This window comes from Elephas maximus, chromosome 21 (assembly GCF_024166365.1).
Source record: "Elephas maximus indicus isolate mEleMax1 chromosome 21, mEleMax1 primary haplotype, whole genome shotgun sequence".
In the NCBI taxonomy this organism is placed as follows: Eukaryota; Metazoa; Chordata; class Mammalia; order Proboscidea; family Elephantidae; genus Elephas; species Elephas maximus.
The window spans coordinates 39,691,059-39,716,268 of NC_064839.1; the positions used below are offsets into that span (position 1 = coordinate 39,691,059).

A 25,210-nucleotide genomic window follows, 5' to 3' on the forward strand; every position below is an offset into this window, starting at 1 on the left:
AGACCCACGAATCTCTCCAAAGGTATCTAGTGGATGTGGCTGGGCTAGCCACATCACCATGATATATCTAAGTGTGGGTTTATTTTCGTGTATCCTTCTTGGAATTCACTAGACTTCTTGATTCAACAGATTGAGGTCTTGAATCAATTTTGGAAAATTTCTAGACATGTCTTCAAAGGTTTTACCTGTTTCAGACAGGCCTGCATATTCTTTGTGTATGGGAGATGTGGGGGCTGGCAAATTACAAGGATGAGGTGAAATGGTAAACATTTATTGAGTCCCTCCTTGTGCTAGGCACTGTGCTAAATGATTTATATTCACTGTTTCATTTAATCCTCATAACTCTTTCAGAGCTTATATGTTATTGTTGTTGTTAGTTGCCAGAGTTTATATTATTATCCCCATTTTAACAGTTAATGATGCTCAGAAAGGCTAAGTTCTCCCTGCAGGTTCCAGAGCCTAGGGATGTAGGCCGAGGTTTGAAGCCAAGCTTCATCCACGTAAAAGGTAGATAATAAACGTCCATCTCAGGGTCTGCCTGGCCCAAAACTGCCTTAGCTCTGAGTCACACCATACTCACATCCTTTTTCCTCACAATGGAATAAAAAATTCGGGATACTGAGAGAGAGGGCTTAGTTGACAGGTTTCCCTTACTCAGCGTTAATTTCCAATCAAATGTGCTGCAAATACTAGTCTTATGTTGGCTGCCTCCAGCTCTCTGCCCAAAGGTGGAATCTTGGTCCAAGTGGCTCTTGTGCCCCAGAGCTGGCATTGTTCGCTGGGTGATGGCAATGGGGAGGTCACATGGGGTTGACCTCAGCCTAGAGCCAAATATAGGTGCATTCCTGGGTGACTCTCACTGGTGAAGGGTAGGGTTGGGGGTACTATCTAACTCCTTTTATGATGCCATTACTCTCTGACCTCATTTGGGACACTGAGAAGCAGGTTTCTTTTTATTCTGTACCAGAAACATAAAAAAAGAGAGCAAACCTGACTCCTAAACAAAAAGAGACTTTTAAGGAGATTTGCAGACATTATATGTTCTCCTCCCTAATTTGAAGACTTAAGGTTATCCCTTGAAAAGAGCAAAAAACCCTTAGTGCTCTCAGCCTAAGAACAAGGGGTAATAGTCTTGAATTCACTTGCTTCCCATGAAAACAAACAAACAAAAAAATCCTTTTAAGGCTGTGCCAGGGGCTTCAGCCCCTGCGGTGTGGATTGTGTCTACAGTCTCCCCAAAATGCTGCCACAAGAAGGGAACACATAAAGTGCTGTGGGAGGTTGTTCTAGCCAAGGCTCTTGGAGTTTCAAGAAGCAGAAACTCACTCAGGTGAGCCCAAACAAAGCAAAGTTTGCGACAATGAATCAGAGATCTCAGACACACCATGTAGCCAGACCTCTTTGGAACTGGAACTGTCACCTGAAGTCTAGCCTTCAGAAGACCAGAAGACACTCCAACCACCCTTCAGGGGCCACATGTGGTCTCTCGCTCGTGGTGTCTCTGCTTCTCTCTGTGCATTTGCTCCAGTCTCTAGTCTGTCTTCCTCATCATGCATGTGGTTCATGCTGCCAGCTCAGCTTCACATCAGCAACCACCGATCTCTGGGCAGTTCAATTTTGGTGAGATAGAAAGATGAAGACATAAAGATAGATATATACACAGAGAGAGAGAATAACTGTCTGATTGGCTTAGTTCACCCATTTGAATCAACATTCGTGGGCTTACCTTGCTTACCAGGTCATCTTTAGTGAACAATTTCATGTTTTTTCACCACATCAAAGATTCTGCTTCTAGGTACTGCTGGCATCTCTCTCTCTCCCAACCCCACAGCACCTTCTTCTTTTCAAATTTACAATCTGTGACAAGAGGAATGACCCAGTAAGCAAGGTAAGCACGGGCTTACTTGTGTTTACTTACTAATCTGTAGTGAAATGATCTGGTAAGCAAGCTTACTTTACTTATTGGATAATCCACCCCTGCTCATGGGCCTAGCCAAGTTCAGACAGTTATTACTCGAGGTTGGGTCCCAGAGTATCTAGGCTGCTCCTTCCAGGAGCCATGACTACATAGGCAATGGAATGTCTACCACAAAGCTTAGAGAAGGGGAGTTCACAACAGAGGCAGTAGAGATGAGCAGAAAGTCATGTGTAAATGCAAAGCAGCTAACACACCCTGGTCCTTGCTCCCCTTTTCCCAGGCCATTGCTCGCATCACCGACATCTTTGAAGTGGAACCCAACAAAATGTGTGTTGCCAGTCGCTCACATGCCTTTGCCACGGTGTCCTTCACCCCGCAAACCATGCAGACCTATCAGTGTATCTTTGAGGCAGCACTGGATGGCTTGCCCAGGTACAGCTCCCTCTCCTACAGCGAGAATGCAGGTTACACTCTCTATGAAATGCCAGTCCTGCCAGGCCAGGCTGACAGACCTTGATCTTACTGTTCCCTGCAGCAACCTGGCCAAGAACCGAAGCCTCATGTTTGATATCATGGGAGAGGGGAACCTCCCTCGTGTGATCGTTGTACGGCCTGTTCTCTGTAACCAACTTGGAAACCCCTTTCTCCTCTTTAAGAGGCTTCTGCTTGGTCAGTCAGAGAAACTTCCTCTCATCCTCAAGAACAATGGCACCATCCCAGCCCAGGTAATACTATAGGGTGAAGCATGGGGTGGGAAGGGAGAGGAATCATTCAGCAGTTAAACTTCTTACACTGATGTCTCTCCCGTCCCTAATATACCGTGCTCTTCGATGGTCTTATACATTAACCTGACTGAAGACATGGGACATGCAGAGGGGAGTCAGGCATGGTCTCTGCCATCAAGGAATGTAGGAAAGCAGGTTACACAGTACACTGTGCAAGTCAGTGTGCAATGGTATACACCAAGTCAAGTAGGATTAAGGGTATTCTTAGCGTAGCGGTTTTTTGTTTGTTTGTTTCATCTTGTTTTCATTTTCTTTCTGTCATGAACATTTCTTTTGTCATAAGAAAAACACAGTGAAAGAAACTTCATGGGAGGGGGAGTGGAAATGCAGCATCTAAAAGGACTTTGGTCCTACAGTTAATTATGTTTTTGTTTTATTTTTTAAAAGTGATATATTTTGTAAGTGTTATACAAAAAACTCTAGAACTTTTGAAATGGACATACTTCTAACGAGGGGATCAAGGAAAAATTCACTGAAGTAATGGCATTTGAGCTGGGCATTAAAGGACAGCTGGTTGTCTGTCTTCTCCTGTGATACAGTCTCTGGTATACCCACTTGATTAAAAACTCTGTGACACTTTTAAGATATTTTATGTATTTAGTCTAGCATTTTTTTTTCCTTCTCTTGAGTTCAGGTTACCTAGTTTACCATTATTCTGTGCTGCTTTCATTATTGTGGCTTTACAAAAAGTTTCAGCATTTAGTTCCGTGAATTTCTGCCCACCTACTGTCTCTTTTTTTTTTTATTTTTCTTAATGATTTTTGACTGTTTAGTCTCTAAGATGAGCACTGAAATAATTTTATAATGTTCCTCAAGAAAATACTATTGAGAAGCCTGTGAATAATTTGTGAAGAATTTCTACTTTTGGAGTACCTAGGCCCTCTGTCAGGAGCAATATTTCAGGTTCTCACCCATTTATTTACATCTTCTGTTATCTCAATTTTTTCATGTAATTTCTCCACATAGTTTCTTTTATTAAGGTTTTTTTTTAATATTTAATGCCTTTTTATCTCAGAAGCTTCCTTTTTTGATGTCAGTATTTCTTCGTTATTCCTCATCCTTCACCTTTATATTATTTGATCTCATTCATGATGATGCCAGTATTTCTATCATCTAAAAATGTCTGCTGATTTCTGATACCTAAAGTCAGAGAAATAACTTTAATCTTATCTTCATTCCAGTGATCTGTGAACCACTCCTTTTCTTCAAGTTGGTCAGATGCACACTTTGGTTTTGTTCTTACCTTGGTAGTATGCTCAGTGTTACACTATCGGACAACTAATACTAAGTATCCAGGAGATAATTGGCTTTTACTGGGTTTTAGGAACTCACATTCATGCAAGTCTTCATAGAATTTTGAGTATTCCTTTCCATTTTATTAGCCTAGCATGTATTTTACTACTGCCTCTGTCAATAACAAAGGCCTTGGCAACCCCGTTTTGACACTATTTAGCTGTGTGACCTGGAAAGTCACCTTTACTCCCTGGGTCTCAGGTTCCTCACCTGGATAACATGGGCTGGCCTGACTAAATTTTCTTCTGTCCTCTTCAGGTCTAATATTTATTCTATCTTTCTCTTAATAAGAAACTTTAAAAAGTGAGCGTTAGCCATGATAACTTTTTGGGGTACTGCCCCAAACAGTGCAACATCTCACCCCAGACTGAAAATCCATGAGTAGCCTATAAACCTAATGCTCAATCCTGCTTTCCTTCTGCCAGCTGCATGTTGACCTGCGGGACCAACTAGGAGTCTTCTCCCTGAAAGGAAGGCCTACTACCTCCTACATCTACATCGTAGAAGAAAACAAACCAAATGAAAAAGGTGAGTGGAGAGGGACTACATTCTGGAGGACAGTGTGGATCTCAGTAGCTGTTTTTGTTACGGGATTAGTTATGACCCCAGCCAGAGTAGGATGCCGCTTCTTGTCACCAGTGGCCTCTCTAGCCGAGGTGCATTCCCATGTAAGGGCTGCTTTCCTTTGAGTCAGGCCCTTTACTGATGCATCTTCTTTAACCTGATTCTAAATCATATGTTTTTTTCTTTGCAGCAAAGAAACCTCACACAGCTTCCCTCATTGTTTCTCCTGGAGAGACAGCTGAATTTGACGTAGTTTTCCACCCCCAGAAAGTTGGGAGAATGGCAGGCACCATCCACTTGTCAGTGGTTGACAACCAATACGAGGAGACCATCATCCACATGGTGGGAGAGGGCTATGAGGACGACATCACCTTGGACAACATCCATGGGCTGGTGGCTTCCAACAGCCAGGAGGCTTCAGATATCTCTGAGATCACAGAGGTCTCTGAGGAAAACATTATGGAAGACGTGGTAGCAGGTGGGAGAAGCAGCAGTGAGATGTCAACAACTGTTGACTCATGGGTCATTTCAAAAGGAGAGTAAAGTTTAGTAGCAGACTGACTGGCTTCCTGGGAATTTAGGGATGGATCTCGTCTTCATCACTGTATGCTCTGTTGTTCCTGGCACAGTCACTGCATTCATTCACCTATTTATTTATGTGCTCAGTAAATGCTTATTGAGCACTCATTGTGCATGTGCCAGGCACTACACTAAACCCTGGAGTTGCAAAAACTGATAAGAAACAGTCTCTGCCCTTAAGGAGCTTATAGTTTAATAAACCAAACCAAACCCGTTGCCATCTCAAGTTGATTCTGACCAATAGACACCCTATAGGACAGAGTAGAACTGCCCCATAGGGTTTCCAAGGAGTGGCTGGTGAATTCTAACTCCCAACCTTTTGATTAGCAGCCAAATGCTTAACCATTGCACCACCAGGGCCCCTATAGTTTAATAGATATTACAGTTCCAGTTCAGCTAATAAGTGAATGAATATCTCTTTGTAGTTTTTCCAGGCCAAAGCATTTATCTGTCTGCTCATGTGAACCATGTCTCCTAGATATTCTAAGGGAACCGATGGGCTTGCTTCATTAGAGGGGTGGCTTTGTGTCCCCTCTGCAGCAGCATCCCCTACAGCCTCACTACTCAAGGTGCCGACCGCATCACCTGGGAGCTTGTTAAAAAACAAAAACCAAACCCAGTGCCATCGAGCTGATTCTGACTCAGCAGCCCTGCAGGACACGGTAGAGCTGCCCCATAGGATTTCCAAGGCTGTAATCTTTACGGAAGCAGACTGCCAAATTTTTCTCCCACGAAGTGGCTGGTGGGTCCAAACCTCAACCATTCGGTTAGCAGCCAAGCGCTTAACCTCTGCGCCACCAGGGCTCCTTGGGAGCTTGTTAGAAGTGGAACTTATTAGGCTCCATCTCAGACCTATTGAATCAGAGTCTGCATTTTAACAAGGTCCCCAGGTGATCTGCGTACATAGTAAAGCTTAAGAAGTGCTGTTCTACCACAGCTTCACTTGATTGACTGTATTCCTTGAGATTGGAAAAAAATTTACTTCGTTATTGTAAAGCAATTGTTAAGCACCCTAATTGTGTGGCTAATTGTTATGTAGTGAGTTATAAACACAGTCCAAAAGTTTTTCTAGAACCTTAATTACAGTTCTGGAGTGTAGCATTAGATAGTATACAACAAGGATTAAACTTAATGCCCCTTATGTATTTAGTATTTCACCACTGTTTCCTACTACAGGATGACATCTCTCGTCAGGGCCCACACAAGAGTCAGTAGTGAAGCCTAGTTCAGAAATCCAATTTCATACCTTTAATATGGTTGCCAGATTTAGCAGATAAGAATAAATTTGAATTTCAGATAAACAGTGAATACATTTTCAGTATAAGTATGTCCCATGCAATATTTTGGGATATACTTACACTAAAAAATTATTTGTTGTTTTTCTGATATTCAAATGTAACTGGGCCTCCTGTGTTTTTATCTGGCAACCTAACCCTTAACAGTGTTGTCTCACCAAACAAATGGAGTTGGAGGTATACGTTTTCTCTTGTTCAAATGGAGCTGAGGGTCAAGGCAGACCAGTAAATGGATGGATGGATGGAGGGGAGGGGAGGAGGGAGGGAGGGATGGATGGATAGATTAATAGGTAGGTAGATTCCCCTGGGGTGGGAGCATAATCTTGCTGTTCAGGGGTTTCAAGTTTTCAAATACGACAGTCCAAGAAGGGGGGGATTCATGAGGATAAGGCACAATCCCTATCAAGTACTGCCTCTTCAGGGAGTAGAGCCCTATGAGAAGACCAGGGAGGACTCACTGGCCTTCTGTTTCTTCCCCTAGCTGCTCTGGTGGACCACATCCACTTTGGGGACTGCCACATTGGCAACAGCTATACCGTGAGTTTCACAATCACTAACCACAGCCACGTGAATGTGATACGGTTTGAATGGCCTGTTTTAGCCACACTTTCTTTCTCCCCACAGGTAAGTGAAAGCCATTCACTATTTTCTGGACTCCCTCAGGCCTGAGCAACCCTGATTTGATTGTCACTTGTTCCCATGGATGCAGAGTCTGCTTCCCCAGGCTGGGGGACAACCTAGAAACCATCTCTCACTCAGACTTGGTGCTGGAAAACACTGTTCATGTCCCCTTGGTCTAAGAGGGGAAGAGGAGAGAATAAAGTCTGCCAAGACTGTTGCTAGGCTGATGTTGAGGAATTCCAAGAAGGCTTATATGGATAAATACAGGTCCCTGTCTTCGTATCCCAGAATGTAAACCTGTGTTTCCCTAGGTGTGTGTTCTTTAGAATACTAGTCCTGCAAAAGTAGTTGGCCAAAAGCTAAAAGGTGGATGGTAGGTTCTGTGGACAAGTGAGGTTCAGAAAATGTTGCAAGTTACATCTTTCTCTTAGAGGTTCTCAGTGCTCTTGAGCATATTAAAACCTAGTCAACTTGGTTTTACATGGGTTTCCCCAAACTTATTTACCTTCAGAGTCCCCTTTTCTAACTCCTTTTAGCATTTTACAGCCCACATTTTATGAATTGCTCACTGGAACTCCACGTTGAACAAGGCTTAGGACAACACTGTAGCAGATTGTACCCCCAGGTCATAATATAAATTGCTTTTGGCAGACAGTTCACTTCTCATTTCCCAGTGTGCTAGTATTCACTGCCTCCTACTCGAAGTCTGCTGAACCATAGAACTCCAGGGGAGGAGTACAGAGGGTTGCAGACCCTGATTTGTCACCTTTAAATCTTTGAGTGCTGTCAGGAAGAAGTTTTGCTTCCTGGAGAAATGTAAAGTTCATCTTAATCCTACTGACAGATTCCGTATCTAACCCTGAGTAGTAACTAGTGTGAATTGAGTACTTATTATATGCCAGGGGTAGTTCCAAGATCTTTACATGGATTAATTCATTTAATCCTCACAACAGCCCTGTATGGTAAGTACTATTATTATCTGCATTTTGCAGATGAAGAAACAGACACAGTATAATCTAACAGGGCAATCTAATTTTGAGCATTATCTTTGTTAGCAAAGTGTTCGTCAAAGAGATAAGCTTCTTAAGGTCCATTTACACATCCCTGCACACACACATACATACCTGCATAAAATATACACACATGCACACACATGCATTCATGGCCTTGGGAAGTGCTAGGCATTCTTCTCCCCTCACTTTTCAGAGGGGGAAGAGTTTTTTTTTTTTTTAACTATCAGAAGCATGATAGGACTTTGATATATTTATATGTAGGTATATGTATGTATGTGTGTTTTATATGCTAAATTAATATTTACCATATTAGAAATAAAACTGAGAATGTTTAAAAATATGTATTTGTTTATTTAAAAACACAATAATAAACCCATTACTTGTTAATATAATACCATATTCTTATGAAAATGGCTGTACTTTCCACCAAAAAAATCTAGTGAGAAAAAAGGCATTATTTTGCATTTTTGCAAATCTCTTTAATTGCCAACTTAATGGAAGGCAACTGGATTCTCATCTCTGCTTCTCATGCAGTAGCATATGCCATGTAGCCTCTGGAAAGTTCCACTGTATACTTATGAGAAAATGAGATTGAAAAACTCAAATAGCATCTTAGTATTATCATAAAAATAGTTTTGACCTCATGGGCCACCTGAGAAGGTCTTGAAGATCCCAAGAGTCCCCAGACCACACTTTTAGAACCACTGGTATACTGCATTCATCTATCCATAATTTGCATAAAAACCCAAAGATCATATTGATTAAGAAGTGCAAAGTGGTTAAGAATGTAGCATGTGGAGCCGTGCTGCCTGAGTGTTCACTAGCTCTTCTAATACCAGTGGTATAATCTTGAGCAAGTTATTCAATCTCTATGTCCAGTTTCCTTGTCTGTAAAATGGGGGCAATAGCTGTACATTTCACACAGGGTTGTTGTGAAGATCTACAGAATTGTATAAGTGCTTAGAGTAGTACCTGACATGAGTAACAGTTTGATAAATGTTAGTTGCTGTTGTTATCATGATTGTATTTCTATCTAAAAGCCTCTTGAATATATTTTAGTCAGTCTACATATACAGCCTCGAATGATACATTTTTGCCAAGGCTTTTGACTTTCACTAGTTCTCTAGACTGTCACCACCAGATAGCAAAAGTTTTCAAGATTGAATTCCTAAAAATACTAATACCAGGCTCTTCCTCAGGTGGGCCACCTCCACCCTGGATGTGCCAAGGACATAGTGGTGACCCTGAAGTCAGACTTACCCATCATCCTGAAGAAGATGGGGGTCAAGTGCAAGCTCTCCAAAATAGTATTTCAGCTCCTTGCAGACCAGGTCCCTGACTGGGATGACCGCATGCGCACAGTCAAGTGGGTGGACGTGTTGAGGAACACACCTGGGACTTTCACCACGAAAAGAAAAGTGAGTAGGGACATTGAGCATAAATCTGACCAGGCTTCCGTACTTGAGTGCCCACTGCTTTCAGGTTCAGTTTCTGATTATTTCTTTCTTTTATGGAAAAAGGCCGCCATTCTACTTTACCTTGATTTTAAAAGTGACAAACTGAACTTCCAAGCTTGCTACTGTCATTCATACCAAATGCTCCAAAAGTACCACACATCTTCATTGGTAGAGCTTACCAAGTCTTGATATCTGTTGAGCAAGTCCCCCCACCTGGTTCTTCTTTAAGAATGCCATGGCTAGTCTTTCAGTTGTTTCCTTTTCTCTCAGGTACACAGAATTGGACTAATTGTAATCTTTGGTCCATGATAGGATCTTATTCTTGGTCCATACATGCCCCTTTTTTATTTCTTCCTTGGTTAGTTTCTTTTTAGTGATATAATAAACACAGACAAACCCATACCCAACACAGGAAGTAGAACATTGACTACCTGTATGGTTTTCACCCAGTCCATCCTCCTGCCTCCCTCCTAGTGGTAATCACTATCATGAATTTTGTCTTGCTCATTCTTTAGTTTATTTGTTTGTTTAACCTATGTATCTGAGAAGGTATGTCGTTTGGTTGTATTTAACTCGATTTTTTAAAAAGATTATTCCATGTGATCGTCCAAATTGTTCATATGGCTGTAGTTCATCCATTTTCCCTGCTATATAAAATGCCATTATTATCCACCACTCTTCTTTTGAAAATTATTTTGAGTTTTACTATATAGACATTGCTGCTATGAGCATTCTTTTTCAAGTCACATGGTGTTCATTTGCAAGATTTTATATTACTAGAAGTACAGTTGATGAATGTGAATGTTCAACTTTTCAAGATAATGCCCAAGTGTTTTCTGAAGTGGCTGTACCAATTTAAAATCCTACTAGAAAAGAGATCTTATAGATCCACATCCTCTCTAACACTTGGCAATAGTCACAACTCTTGATTTTCATCATTTGAATGGATGTGAAATGGTATCTCATTATGGGGCTCATCTGCATTTCTCTGATCACTAATAAGATTGAACATTACTTCTTGTGGTTACTGACCAGGCAAGTTATCTCTTCTGTGATCCCTTTTCATGCCTTTTGCCCATTTTTCAATTATGAAGGTTGTCCTTTGTACAAGTTATTTTTAATAAATTCTTTTGTTTGTATTATTTTTCTGTAAATATCTACCCAATTTATACCTTATCTTTTCGTTTCCTTTAATGGATGAACAAAAGTGTTCTTTATTTTAATATAGTCAGATTTATCAATCTTTTCTCTTGTATTTACCACTTTTTCTGTCTTGTTTTTAAAATCCTTCTTTATCAGAACAGAAAGATATTCAGTATTTTAAAAAAAAATTTAAGAGCTGCATTTTTGGTATTTAAGCCCATGACCTGTCTGGATTTTATGTATGGTGTGAGGCAGGGATCCAATTTTATTTTTTTCAGTATAGAGAACTAATCTTGCCAGCTCCCTTTTTTTGTTTATTCCTCTGTTTCCTAGTGACCTGCCATGACTTCATTGTCATAGGTATATTTTATATGTGCCTAGGCTGTGTCTAGAGTCCTGGTAACACGGTGGTTAAGAGCTGAGCTGCTAACCAGAAGGAGTTTGAATCTACCAGCCACTCCTTGGGAACCCTATGGGGCAGTTCTACTCTGTCCTATAGGGTCACTATGAGTCAAAATCAATTCAGTGGCAATAGGTTTGTTACTTTCTCTGAGTTATGCAACCATTCTCACCCTCCTTTTTCTGAGTTGTTCCTCCCTCATTAACATAAACTCACTGCCCTCTAGTCTTTTGAGTTGCTGTAGTTAATTTGATCCCATATAGATAGCCCTTAAAAGGGCATAAATGCTCAAGGCGGACATTTTTTACTAGTTAAGCTAAACTACTATTTGGTTTTAAGAAGACTTCAGGGAATATTTTTGGTTTAAAGTTTAAAGATAATCTCAGGGCCATAGTTTCAGGGGTCCATCCACCCTCCATGACTCCAGAAAGTCTGGAGTCCAAGGAATTGACATTTTTATAATATTAATTTGTCTTTTCTATTAACAAGTTTTATTTCTACATTTATTTAGGTTTTGTTTTTAGATTTCTTTACTACTATTTAGTTTCTCTGACAGTTACAGGACATTTCAGTGTTTCTATTTCTTCTTAAGTCAACTTTATTAACTTATTTTTTCTAGGAATTTGTCCTTCAACTAAATTTTCATATGCGTTTTCTTAAAATATTCATAATATTTTCTTTCCATCTGTATAAATCTGTACAATCTTTGCTTATACCCACCTTCTTATTCCTGATATTGATTATTTGTATTTTCTCTTTATTTCTTGCTCAGTCTCACCAAAGGTTTAATTTTTTTTTTTTCAATGTGAATCTCTTTTGGCTTTGTTGTGTTGAGTGGCTTATTTGTGTTGGGTTTGTTTTCTATGTCATTAATTTCTGTTCCTATCTTTATGATTTCCTTTCTCCCACCTTTTTTGGACTCCATCTGATTCCAAAACTTACACCAGTACAGTCCTAATATTCTCAATAACTTGTTATTTAATTTCTTCCTTTTCCATTCTAGAAATAATTTAGGTTTGCATTTATAATTTATTCTGGATTGGTGTTAATTTGCATGGATAGAATAAAGCACTGTATTATTCCATCATTATTCCCGTGAAGGGGCTGGCTCTGCATCACTGAGGACATGGCTGCCTTCGTTACAGGTGATAGAGACAGATCCTGAGCCTGCCCACACCATACTGGAAGAAAACTACCGAGAACTGCGGCTACAGATCAGTGCCAATGTGGATTTTGCTTCATACCGGTGCCAGACGAGTGATGTGTGCTTTAAAGAAACACTGGTTTACCAGACTCGAGTGTTTGAGTGAGTCATCAAAAGCCTCACAACACTTATTAGAGAGGTTATTTTACTACATCATTCATTTACTCACTCATCAAACATTTATTCAGTGTCTACTACAGCATATGCCAAGCATCGTATTAGTGCGGCACCCACCAAGGGAACTTTTTGGGCCCAATGAAACATTCAGACTCACAAAGCTATTGAAGACCACACTTGACATCAGGATGTAGGCTAGAAAACAAAGCCTACCAGGAGGGTTACGTTAGGCAGCCCTTTTTCGTGAGAGTAGTCCTTGCAAGCAATCCAGACAGCCCCCCAGGAACTATTCTCAATGCCACCCTCCCAGGAGACAACCCAAAACCGTTGCCGTTGAGTCGACAGCTCAGACAATATCTACACTAGTGAATATGAAGTCCACCTTGGTTTAGAAACACCATGCCCAGCAGAAACCAACATTTCTCATACCCATCCCATAGTCACATCTCTGAGGTATCCTGCAGGGAGCATGCCCAATTATAAGAGTAACTACACTCAGAGAGCCCCACAGCTATGACTTCCTTCTAGATACTCATAGTTTCTCCCCATCTAGATGTGATTTACCAATCAGAGGTCATTTTTACTGTAAACAATGTTGCCTAATAATACAGCTGACATTTCTTCTTTGTCATGTTTCCAGAGGAACAGGACTAGGAAGTTAATTGAAGGTCAGATTTGTTTTCAGAAGGAGAAAGGGTTATGTTACCCCTTCACCCACACTCAGATGAAGGGATACAAAGATGTCATGAGCCCTGCCCTCCAAGAGTTCATAGGCTGGGACAAGGTTGGGGGAATGAGTAGAAATGGGTGAAATAATCATTGTAGTATGGTGGTGTCCTATGCATATAGCAAAAGAGAACCTAAAACAGACCAAGATACAGGAGAGACAGTCTGTAGGGCAAGGCCTTCCAGACATGCTGGTGCCCAAGCTGAATTTTGGAGGACAAGTAGGAGGTAGCCAGATGAAGAAGTAAGAGAAAAAAAGAGCTACACATACAAAGACAGATAAAGAGAGGAGGCCTGTAACTATTTTTTGAGAATTACAAACACAAAATAGCAAACCACTGATGCTTCTATTTTGTAAAATTATCATTAGTTATAAACCTTTTTAACAGATTTTGTATTTGTTGAAAGCACTTTAAATGTCCTCTGTAAGTATTATAAAACCAAAAGATACAAGTCAGGAAGCAGGATCTTCTGCTGATGGACATTTCACTTAAGGGAGGTGTTAGCAAATTATGGCCCATGGGCCAAATTCAGCCAGCCCCTTGTTTTTGTAAATAAAGTTTTATTGGAACACAGCCATACCCATTTGTTTATGTATCATCTGTGGTTGCTTTCATGCTACAACAGCAAAGCTGAATAGTTGCAATGGAGACTGTATAGCCCACAAAGTCAAAAATGTTTACTATTTGGCCCTTTACAAAAACATTTGCCAACCCCTGACCTAACAAATAACTCCTTTTATGAAAAGTTGTCTGTGCCACTGAGATTTCTCCACATTATAAAATTTTTCTCTTCCCTAGGATAGAGATCAGTGCTCATAAATCCACACAATAATCACAAGCCCCAGTGGTCAAAGCACTTGATTTCAGGCATACCTACGTGGTCTCCCTGGATTGAACCACGGAACTCTAATCCCTACACCCCATTCTAGACCTACTCCTCACCAAACTGAACTTGTACTGCTCCCCTAAAACGAGAAGAGCATGTATGTGCATATATTTCATTTTCTTGTGCCAAGGCCTCATCCTCTTGCTGTGGTTGTGATCAAGTTTAATAGTGATTCAAGAAAAGGCTTCTCTCTCCATGTTTTTGTCTTAGAGCAGGGAAAATGGAGGCAAAGAAAGGCTCAGCTGATTCAGAATCTGAGTTCAAAGCAACTAACATCCAAATCTGTTTCTCAGCCAGGGGTAAAATGGCTTCTGATCACTAGGACACTGTTTCTGGTGGAGGGTAACTTCAGGAAGGGAGGGGCTTCTGAATTTGTGCCTGAGGGAGGCACCGTCACGTAAAATAGATTTTGTTTCCTCTCTCAGGGAAATTTTTCAGATGAACAGCCTAACTCCAGGATGACAGGGATTCACACTGAGGGCTCATTGCATAGTGCCGTACAGTGCAGATGTTACAAGATGGATTTCAAGTGCTAAACACTGGGATATTTTTATATACAAATATGTATATTTGTGCATTTCAGAAGGAAATATGACTAGTACATCAAATGCATGCTTTCAGATAAAATTGCTTGTAAAAATATTTAAGAACCAAAGTGATTGACTTAAAGAAGTAAGTAACAGTATAGTTGGGGTGCAGACAGGACAAAAATCACCTTCAGCACATTTCTCAAATCCATCCCTGATGTATTTGCAGGCTTGATCTGATTAATTCAGGAAATGTGCAGCTGGAGTTCAGCTGGGTCTCCGAAGAGACTGGGAAAGCTGTCAGCTTTGCGATGCCAGAAAACCAAGGTAAATGCAATGACATGTAAAACCAAGAACTTGAATTGAGCCCCTGTTAGAAGAAGGATCTTGGTCATGAAGAAGCCAGTGCTGGTCAGATGCCCTCCTAAGTAGCTCACAGAAAGCAGGGCCTCATGGTGTCTGCAAAGAGACTACAGAACGAGCCTTGCCCTTCTGGAGCCTGATCCCAGGTCCCCCACTAGGCCAGCACTCTCTCTCACAGATCCTAGGAATCCCCTGTTTTAGGTCTTAAACTTCTGAGGGTGACAGGCCCCTTGGAGAAGCGACGAAAGCTGTGAACTCTCTCCCCCAGGGAAATACACTCACATCCAAGTTTGCAGTTATCATGCATGAAGCATTTAGTAGAGGGCCCAGGGCTTGGTAGGCAAGTGTTCATTATTATGATTACTGCAATTTTGGAGATCCACAGACCTTTTGAACCTGTCCAAGATTATGAACACTTACTGTAGAGCAATGATTCTCCAAAAACCATATCCACAGTCTATTATTCTGAGGCAGAAAATCCACCCACAGACACCTATTTAATCTGCCCCCTTGAGTCACAAGAAAAACAAAACAAAAGGAAACAAACTTGAAACCGTTATGAAATTAACGGAAGAGTTTTTCAAGAATCATCTTCGAGATATTTGAGCCCATTCCTTACCCATTTGCCCCAGGTTAAGTATACCTGCCTCCGTCACTCCCACAGATCTCACTGCAAATGGGGAATATCCCCACTCTCTGTCTGCCCCCAGGTTCCTCTAATAAGGATCAACTCAGCCAGGGCACGCTGCACACGGGCAGCTCTCTGGATAGTGCCATGGACCACTGGAATGACAGCTCCCCGTCACCCTTCTCTGTGGATCCCCCCTCAGGCATCGTGCCTGTGGGGAAACATCAGAAGCTCAAAGTGAAATTTTCCCCACTGGAAGTTGGAGACTTTGAGAGTAACCTTTTCTGCCAGTAAGAAAACTTACTAGCCCCCATCTTTGCAGGGACAAAGCTCCACAGTTCTTATTCCCTCTTCTCTCCCCCTACCATTCTTTCAACCCCTAACCCACCTCCCGCCCCCGCCCCCCCCCCCACACACGCACACACAGACAGCCCCAAATTTTACTTTTCCCTTTGGAAAATTGAATGGGGCCAGCCTTTGGAGAACAAGGAGACTTTTGTTTTTGGTCTGCAAAACAACATTCTCTAGACTCTTCTCCCTGCCCACCTCCCGCTTCCCAGGCACACACAAGATTACTCTGAGTAACAGGCAGAAAACCAGGTGGATTCCACTCCTCGGGAGAGCACAGACTTGTGAAATCTTTCTTGTACCTTCCCTAAGACTCAATGTCCTCATATATAAAATGGAGATAACAATACCCAACTTGTAGAGTTATAAGTGAGGATTAAATGAATTAATTCAAGTAAAGAGCTTAGGATAGTGCCTGGCACTCAGTAAGCACAGGAAGCATTAGATAGTGGGGGAACAGGTACATAGGTAAGCAAGGTTTACAAGATGATAAGGCACATTCAGATAAAAGCGAATCCAATAACATTTAACAATGAGAGTAGTACTTGTTGTAGTACCCACTCCCAGGAGGTCTCCAAGGAGAACACCCACCCTATAGTGAAATTCTGTGAACTATGGTTAGGGTGGCAAAGACCTATGTGAGCCATCATAGCCTCCAGGAGTCCCTCCAATCACACCACAGAAACCCCTCCAACATCTGAGCCACCCCAGCTTGGTCCTGGGACTGGGAGTCTACTCACATCCAGTTTACCTTCTCCAAGGAGCTCAGTATACTTTTTTACTATTTCTGGGCCAGTCTTCATATTCCACCAACTACCTATGCGAGGTCTGGGAGGATAAGATTCTGTACTCATTTCACAGCAGGAAGATTTTCTCACCCCTGAGGGAGGATATAACTTGTGATCATAGTTAGGGACACAGAAGGAACCATAATTCAGGTTCCCCATACTCAGTCCATGCATACATTCATCCATTCAACGATTAATTAATGAGCACCTTCTGTATACCACACACTATCCAAGGTTCTGAGGTCATGGTGTAGACCAAGACAGACCCACCTCTGCTCTCATGGAGCTCACATTCTTGGCTATAATGTTCATTTCCAACCAACTACAGAAGCAGCAACTGAGGGAGAAATTAATAAATAAAAATAACCTTCTCCTCTCAGGATTCCCAACCTGCCACCTGGAGAACAAGGCCCGGTCCTGGTAGCAAAAGGGCGAAGCTTCTTACCCTTCTGCCATTTTGACCTAAAAGACTCAGACTATATCAGCGGTCATCGGCGCAACCCAGAGCTCCGAGGACCTAACGGTGGGGCAGTAGATCCGAACACCCGAGTGATTGAGTTCACCACTGTGGGCATAGGAGGGAAGAATCTCCGGTGAGTTGCTTAGATTTGCATTGGTTGGATTCATAGCAGTCAATCCTTCTAAAGAACTCAGAGGAAAACTTCAGAGATGCAAGCTAGACTGATTTCCTAGAAGCAGGCTTGATATCCTGGGGTTTGACATGAATTTTAAAAATTCAGCTTTAGAGAGCTGCTAAATTAAGGAGGCTGAATTTTGCCTCCTCGGTTTTCACACTGGTGAAAATTTAGAAGACATAAAAATACAGTCCCTGAAATACCACCTTGACCACAGAGGAGCATTGAAAAGGAAGTGCCCTTGGTGTCACTGTTACCCCAAAGTCCAGAGTCACAGCCATACTTTGGATTCCCAGATGAGATGGAGTTTTCATTTCTACAGTAATAAAGAGCTCAGAATAGTTCTGTCCCCCAGATAGCCCACTGCACTAGGGCCAGGCTGTGAGAAAGTTTTCCTAATTCTCAACCCCCCTCACACTCTCTGCTGTCTACTCTTTTCCCCTTGGCCAGGACCTTCACAATAATGAACCCAACCAGTAGCACCTACTCCTTCTGCTGGATCTCTGATGAAGTTGAAAGTCTCCAGAACCCTCCAGCTTTTACATGCCTTACAGAGAAGGGCTTCGTCCACCCTGAAAAGAAAGCTGAGGTGTGTACAACCACTCAACCCAGGGTTTAAATCATTCAGGTCTTCTCTGTGTACCAAATGTGTTGTAAATCATAGGTGGAGAACAGCCTAAGGGTACTTCATTCAATAGGTATTTACTGAGTGACTACCATATGCATTAGGCAATCCTGAGGAATAAGACAGACAGAGCTTTCTTGGCTGGCCATAAAGAATCAAAAAACTCTGGTGTATACAGTTTAAAAAATTGAAAATATTAAAGCAGGAAAGGAGAGCTGGACACCAATGGACGGGGACCCTAGGATCCAGACAGTAGCATGAAATAAAGAATTATTTTTGCCAAGGAACTGACATCAGTGAAAAGAGACAGATGTAGTCCTCCTCAGTCAGGCCGAAAGACAAAACAGAAGGGTGGTGTTGCTGTCCCATGACTTAGTTCTAAAAGTTTACACAGTAATATTGGGTAGGGGGTCAAGCTTAAAGAAATATTAACTTGATGGCCAAAACAGATGTGTGGGCCCCATATCTAATAAGTCAGAGAATCTCGACTACAGAAATAAACCCATAAAACAGAAACTACAAAGCCAAATGCCTTCAGGAAGGTCACACAAATAAATGAAGCAGGGCAGAGGGACAATGACAGGGAATGCTGGGCACCAGAGCCAGACGGCCATAGCACTTCTCTGCAGATGACCACCACACAGAAATGCAGGCACAGGTTACCAACTCTCCCAAACTTTCCAGGAGAAACCAAAATTCCAGATTTCTATGTGAATCTCCCCATTTTTACACATTGGTAGATAATTCACTATTTTAACATTTTACAAACCAACCAAAAAATAGGTGTGGTTCTCTGCTTGTTTTTTACCTCTGTATATTGTCAAAATTCAGGCCATCAGTTAAGCATGACAGAATCCAGGGGCTGGGTACACTGCAGACAGAGTCTTACTTGGATCTGGCCCCCTCCACAGCCCAGAATATATCAAAGATCCTTCCTGATTCCAGGTGAGGCAAGTTGCAGAATTCATTCATCCAGGATCATGCTAGTCTTTGGGTGATGGTAGCATCGTTGAGGTAACACACACCTCCAGAACACCCCTCCTATACCATCCTCTGGAGTCAACATGGACCATGCATTTTTACCTGTCTGCTTCACTTTTGACCAAATGCCATTGATCTTCCAATCAGGTCTTGATTGGTTGTATTTGTTCTTCCAATCAAGTCTGATTAGTTGCAAAGAGACTCAAGTTAGCTCAAAGAAAAAAGGGCCTGGGGTAGCTTTTGGAATTGGGCTTTCCTTTCAGGTCTCTACTTCTCTCTACTCATCTACTCCATTCTATGTCCACGTCGGCTTCTCTCTCTTTTTTTTTTTATTTTTGTCGGGGGTGGGGTTCCTTTGTAACTTCACTTAGCAAATGGCTTATGGCATGCCATGGCCCAACTCAACCTCATGGGATCTTTCACCATCAGCTCCACTGCCAGCTATCCCAGTCACTTGATTTTCTAATTCTAAATTCCCGAGATGGAAATCTGGTTGACCCAGCTGATCATGTGGGCTGTGTGCCAGGATGTTGTCAAGGATGTGGATTGTCTTTCCTTGACAGAGGTGCCAACTCTTTGGCCTAGCTGGCTATGGCACAACTATGCCATCCAAACACATGGCACAATATGGCAACATAGGCAGCAGAGGCTGTGGGCATGTGGGCAGGGCAAACAGGCATTGCTGTTGCTGGTGCAGCCACACCTACATACCCCTACAGACACTGTTTGTACAAGGGTAGAGATAACTGGTAATGTCAGCCATCATGGCTCTGGTGCTGACAGAGCTCTAAGGGCACATGGGGTAAGCAAATAGAAGGGCCTCTTACCACTCATTTCCAAATTGTTTCCTTAGATTGTGTTCCAGTTTACACCTTTCCATCTAGACATCACAGAATCATTCTGGACTTTCTTAATCCTGGAACATAACATCAAAGTTCCTTTCCTGCTGGTCGGCAAAACCACTGACCCTCTTATCTCACTGGACCATTCACACCTCAACTTCAGTTGTCTCCTCATTGGTAAGGCTGTCCTGTCGGTTTATATTTAAAGTTGACACAACCTAGAAGAGGGGTCCCAGCACTGAGCTCTGGGAGCGGACATGGGTGGAGAACATTTCCTGGTACTTTTCAGAAGCATATCAGGACCTTATTGCCTTTCACAAAGCCACAAAATGTTTACCTCTCAATCTAATTTCCATCAAGTACCTTTTAAATGCAAACACTAATAACCTAAGGAAATTTAGGAGTCTTGTTACAGTTTGTATTTATCATGTAATTAGATTTCCTACTTGGCAGTTTCCTTTAATGCCTGGATGGACTAAGCTTATTTCCAGAGTCTTCTGTCAGCCTCATCCTTATTTATCTGTGCCCCCAGAGTACAGGTTCTATTTGTTTGCTTCTTAGTCTGTGCCACAGTGATTGGATTTCACTGCCATTCTTTCACGCATTTATTCAGTTCCATAAATATTATTGAGCCCCTAAGATGAACCAAGTACTTGTCTATGGGCTGGAAATACACCAATGGACAAAACACAAAGTTTCTGCCCTCCTGATATTTACATTCTAGTAATAGGAGGCAGACAACAAAAAAATAAATAAGTGAAATTTATAGTATGTCAGAGGTTGATAGGTGCTCTTGAGAATAATAAAGCAGGGTAGGGAATAAGGAATGCCAATAGTCAGTGGAGTTTGATAAGAGTAGCCAGAGAAGGTGACATCTGAGCGGAGACCTGAAGGAAATCAAGGAAGCGATGGCCAGGTTCCTTATAACTCTGCAAACCTAATACACGGATGTGATGTCTGTGTGTGTATGTCAATTCTAACTCATGGCAACCCTAAGTGTGCAGAGTAGAACTGCTTCATAGGGTTTTCTAAGGCTGTGACCTTTCAGAAGCAGGTCACCAGCCTATCTTCTGAGGTACCTCTGATGAGTTCAAACTGCCAACCTTTCTGCTAACAGTCGAGTGCTTAACCATCTATGCCACCCAGGCTGTGTATGCTAAATGCATGTAAATGTCCATGGTAGTTAAAATCAGTGGTAGCCAGGAAAAGTTCCAGCTTTGTAAGGTAGGAAAATGACAACTAAAGCCAAAGGACTTTTTAATTTTTTTTATTTATAAAAATAATATTGTTTGCAATATAGTCAGTCAATGTAGCATTATATAAAGAAAATGTAATAATCTCTCTGCACTCATCCAATTCCATGCTTCCCTTTCCATTAAAGGAATGCGTATTATTTCCGTACATTTCTCATACTCAAACATAAAGGTTGGTAGGGAGTTTTTTATTAAGTATATTAAGTTTTTTGAACAACAAATACATGCAGTCACACCATATACATTTCTCTGCATTAATTTAAGCTTTTAAAAATGTCATGGACAATTGCCAGATAAATACATGTAGCATTAACTATTATTTAAAGGCATAAAATTCCATACTGATTGAAAATAATAGGCTGAATTTTATAGAATAATCTTATTTCATTTTTTAATCACCCTATAAACAACGTATTTATGGAAAGAACTTTAAAAAAAAAAAAACTCTAGTAATCTATAGTGTGGGTATACCAAAATTGTTTCAATAATTCACCAACTGAGGAGCATAAAGGTTGTTGCGAATTTTTTTGCCACACAAATAATGCTACAATAAACATCCTTGTATATGTGTCTTCTATCAATACGTGTTCGATGGCACTGGGTTTTTTGTTATCAATAGGTGAGATTTCCAAAGGTGGGATTTCTGGGGCAAAAGATCTGTGTATTTGTCATTTTAATAGATATTACCAGATTACTTTCCCTTAAAATTAATAGCAGTTCATATTCCCAACAGCAGGGTTTGAAAGTATCCATAGTAGGTATTCAATTCAGTTTTTGGAATGAGTTCTGTTTGTGAAACAGTGAGAGTTGATTCTACAGGTACCCTTGGAGGTACAGCAGAGACTAAGATAGAGTCCCTGCTATTAGGAGATTACAGTGTAGTGGGTGGGGATGGAATGTTGACAGTTATAAGTAAGACTGAAAAACAAGAGAGAGAAAGAGAAGCACAGCGTACACAGGGCTGTAAAGGCTCAAAGAAAAAAAAAGATCATGTCCAGTTTGCGGGAAACCAGGGATGATTTAATAGAAAAGGTGGAGTTTGAGATGGGCCTTGAAAGATAGGATTTCAATAAATAGAGGTGAGGGGTGTTTATGTCAGATAAGAATGTATTTTGCTATAAGTAACAAAAAAACCTACTGAGAGTACTTAAATAGGAGTTTTTGTTTGTTTGTTTGTTTGTTTGTTTATCACAAACAAGAAACCTGGAGAAAGGCAATTACCGGCCTTAATTCAACAGCTCAGTGGTGTTAGGGACAGCATCTCTAACCCTCTTGGCCTTTCACTCTTATATGTCACTGCATGGTCACAAGATGGCTGTGAAGGCACTAGACATCTGAACCACATTTAAGGCAGAAAGGAGAGAAATGACAAAAGTTTTTTTCTCCCATCTTCCTGAACAAATCAGGGTACAATTATTAGGAAATTGAGGTGGGAATGGCTGTTGGGTAGGAAACAGTGCCCCCAGCAGTGCTCCAGGCACTGTGTGCAGCATCATCAAAGGAAGGAGGTAGAACTCGACAAGGCATAGTCCAGGAAGTGCAAACAGTTTGAGATGACATAGGATGCATGTAGGCTGGAAAGGTGGATAGGTCTAGTTCATGAAAAGCCTTGTGCTTCAGTAGGCAATAGGGAGCCACTGAAGGATTCTGAACTGAGAAGAGATCTGATCGGTATTGTTTTAGGAAGCTTAATGGGTTGAATTAGATTTGTAATACATCGGGTCTCCCATAGTTTATTAATCAATAAGCTAAACTCTCTGAAATCCCAAAACCTAACACAACAAGAGTTTTTCTCTCACTGCATTAAGGTATAGTCACTGGGAGCCTCAGGCTGAGGGGAGCTCCACCAACTTGTGGCTATACCATCTATAACATGTGGCCTCCTCGGTCACCACAGCAGAGGAAGAGTTGCTGAAGGGTCTCACACCAGCAATTACATGCTTTGGCCTGGAAGAGACATGTATCCATTGGCCAGAACAATCCCGTGGCCCCACCTAACTGTAAGGGGGTAGTGAAGTGTATTACTCCTACCAGCCTGTCGATAAACATAGGAGAGGAAAAGCAGGTGGGGGTAAGCCCTAAATGAGAGGCCAATTAGAGGGCATTAGAGCATTCTGGGAGGGGAGCCCTGAGGGCCTGAAGTAGGAGGGAGATACTGAGGATGTCAAGGAAGAGACTGATTCAGGAAGTATTTTGGAGGTGAAATGTACAGAACTTGGCAAAATGAATATACAGCCAAAGAAGGGGCGGGGGGGGCTGAAAATTGGCTCTGAGATTTGGAGATCCATCAGGAAAACTGGTACCATTAATGTAAATAGTCACTAGTCCAGAAAGAAAGATGGAGGATTTGGTATGAGACTGTTGTGTTGATGGTAGAACATCAAAGTGGAGGAGTTAAATAGGCAGTTGGAAAGGAAGATCAAAAGGTGATAAATAGATATATAGATAAGCAGAAAGATTATTTCCAGATTTGGCGGACCTCCATGAGTAGCCTTGACTCTCATCCTGTACCAAACTTGAGTTGGGTCAGAATCCTTTAGCATAACCACAGAACAGAACCAATTCCATAATGCATTGGCAATAAAAAAAATATTGTGCTAAAGATTTTGTGGAGAGACAAGGAAAAGTTTTTATATTGTACACTGCATAGTAAGACATTTTAATACTAGACTCTTTTTCCTAGGTGGGAAGTCACCTTATCCCTCGTTTATTCCCTACCCTTCACTCCATGCCAACTGTCCAATATCTTTTATTGTCCCCAGCAATTTAGTATTGGCCCTTAGTTTGCATACATCTCTAAGTAAAACAAAACCCAGCAGTTAACCCAGCTCACCTTGCTTAGAAAGCAATCAAGCATCTAGCCATCGGGACCCCTTAGGGGTCTTACACCCTCTACCCAAAGTGGCTTATCAAAAACAGGATTCTGCATAGAGAAGAGTTCTCTCTGTGTCACATCCATATAAATGATATTTGCATAGGAATGATAGTTGAAGTCTTGATAGTAGATGATATTGGTTCCTCTTAGCCCTCCCTTGCAAACACCATAAAAGGGAGTCAATGCTAGTACTGATAATGAAGAAAACTATAAAATCTTGTTAAAATGCCCCAAATAAGATCTGAACATTTGTCAGTTCTCCCAAAATTAAATGTAAATTTAGTCAAGTTCCAACTAGAATCCCAACTAGAGTTACCAAATGAAATGCAAGACAATTAAATTTAAATTTCATATAAACAACAAATAAGTATATACGATGTGAAATTTGAGATATACTAAAAATATTTATTTTCTAAATCTGGCAGCCATAATTCCCAACAGAATTTTGTGGGGAAGTTGCTAAAATGATTCTAAAGTTTATGTGGGAAAATAAATGCTCTGCAATAGCCAAGGAAAGTGAAAAAAAGCAAAATAGTCGGGGGAGACGTGTTAGTTAGTGCTCTGGCAGTAACTTGCAGTATACCCAAGGCCTAACTCAAAAAGAGTTCGATGCTGGGATGATTTACAGAAATGTGAGAAGAATTAAGGAGGGAAGGCAAAGACCCCCATCATTAACAAAAGCAGGAAGCCTTTACAATTCCTGGTTCTGAAGAAGCAAGGAGACAACATGGTTTCATCAGAATAGAGGAGAACTGTGACAGGACTGAGGAGCTACCCAGCAGGAGCAGGCAACTGATGAAGTAAAGTTCTAGAAGGAAGGTCTGGAGTCTTCCCAGGGAGGGGGTTGGGGAAATGTCACTTGTAGAGCATAGGGAGGAAGAGAGGCCATCAAAGTCTGAGAAGTTTGGAAGAAGAGAGAAAAGAAGTCAGGGAATCTCTTCTAGCGCGGCTTCCTCTTGCCCACGGGAGCAGTATCTCCTGAGAAACTTCAGAGAACAGGCAAGAGGACTCCACTGAGGGCCCTTTGTTTTCCTCCACAGGTAGAGAAGCCAGGGAAACTGTGCAGATCATCAACAAGGAGGAGGAGGGATTCAGTTTTGCTTTCCAGGACAACTCTCGGTATTCCGAAGGCTTCAGCAATAGCCTGACCGTATCCCCCATGGAAGGCTGGGTCCCACCACTATCCAGGTAAAAAGAAAGAGGAAATCCCCAGTACTGTTCTTTCCCATAATGGCAAGAGTCCCAGGCCTGCCAGCCAGGAGAATTAATTTCTCTTAGAGTCCCCCATTTCTAAAGTCTCTTCTAACTCTAAAGTTTAGGTATTAACAATTCCCATCTCTGT

At 41.5% G+C, this 25,210-nt stretch overlaps 1 protein-coding gene across 11 annotated transcripts in view; it reads left to right on the forward strand.

The window, feature by feature from the left end:
- Positions 1-25,210, forward strand: part of HYDIN (HYDIN axonemal central pair apparatus protein) — a 443,907-nt gene that overhangs the window by 388,835 nt on the left and 29,862 nt on the right. For 8 of the 11 annotated variants that reach the window (XM_049863606.1, XM_049863605.1, XM_049863612.1 and 5 more), the window contains 14 exons: positions 1,796-1,888; positions 2,199-2,350; positions 2,454-2,643; positions 4,422-4,524; positions 4,751-5,038; positions 6,916-7,058; positions 9,268-9,486; positions 12,214-12,374; positions 14,760-14,857; positions 15,604-15,811; positions 17,038-17,250; positions 17,743-17,881; positions 19,752-19,917; positions 24,909-25,056. In XM_049863606.1, coding sequence (XP_049719563.1) covers positions 1,796-1,888; positions 2,199-2,350; positions 2,454-2,643; positions 4,422-4,524; positions 4,751-5,038; positions 6,916-7,058; positions 9,268-9,486; positions 12,214-12,374; positions 14,760-14,857; positions 15,604-15,811; positions 17,038-17,250; positions 17,743-17,881; positions 19,752-19,917; positions 24,909-25,056 — 2,321 coding nt within the window. Of the gene's footprint in view, positions 1-1,795; positions 1,889-2,198; positions 2,351-2,453; positions 2,644-4,421; positions 4,525-4,750; positions 5,039-6,915; positions 7,059-7,143; positions 8,370-9,267; positions 9,487-12,213; positions 12,375-14,759; positions 14,858-15,603; positions 15,812-17,037; positions 17,251-17,742; positions 17,882-19,751; positions 19,918-24,908; positions 25,057-25,210 lie in introns of those variants that run through there. The other 3 variants (XM_049863611.1, XM_049863616.1, XM_049863615.1) reach the window with 3 other exon arrangements.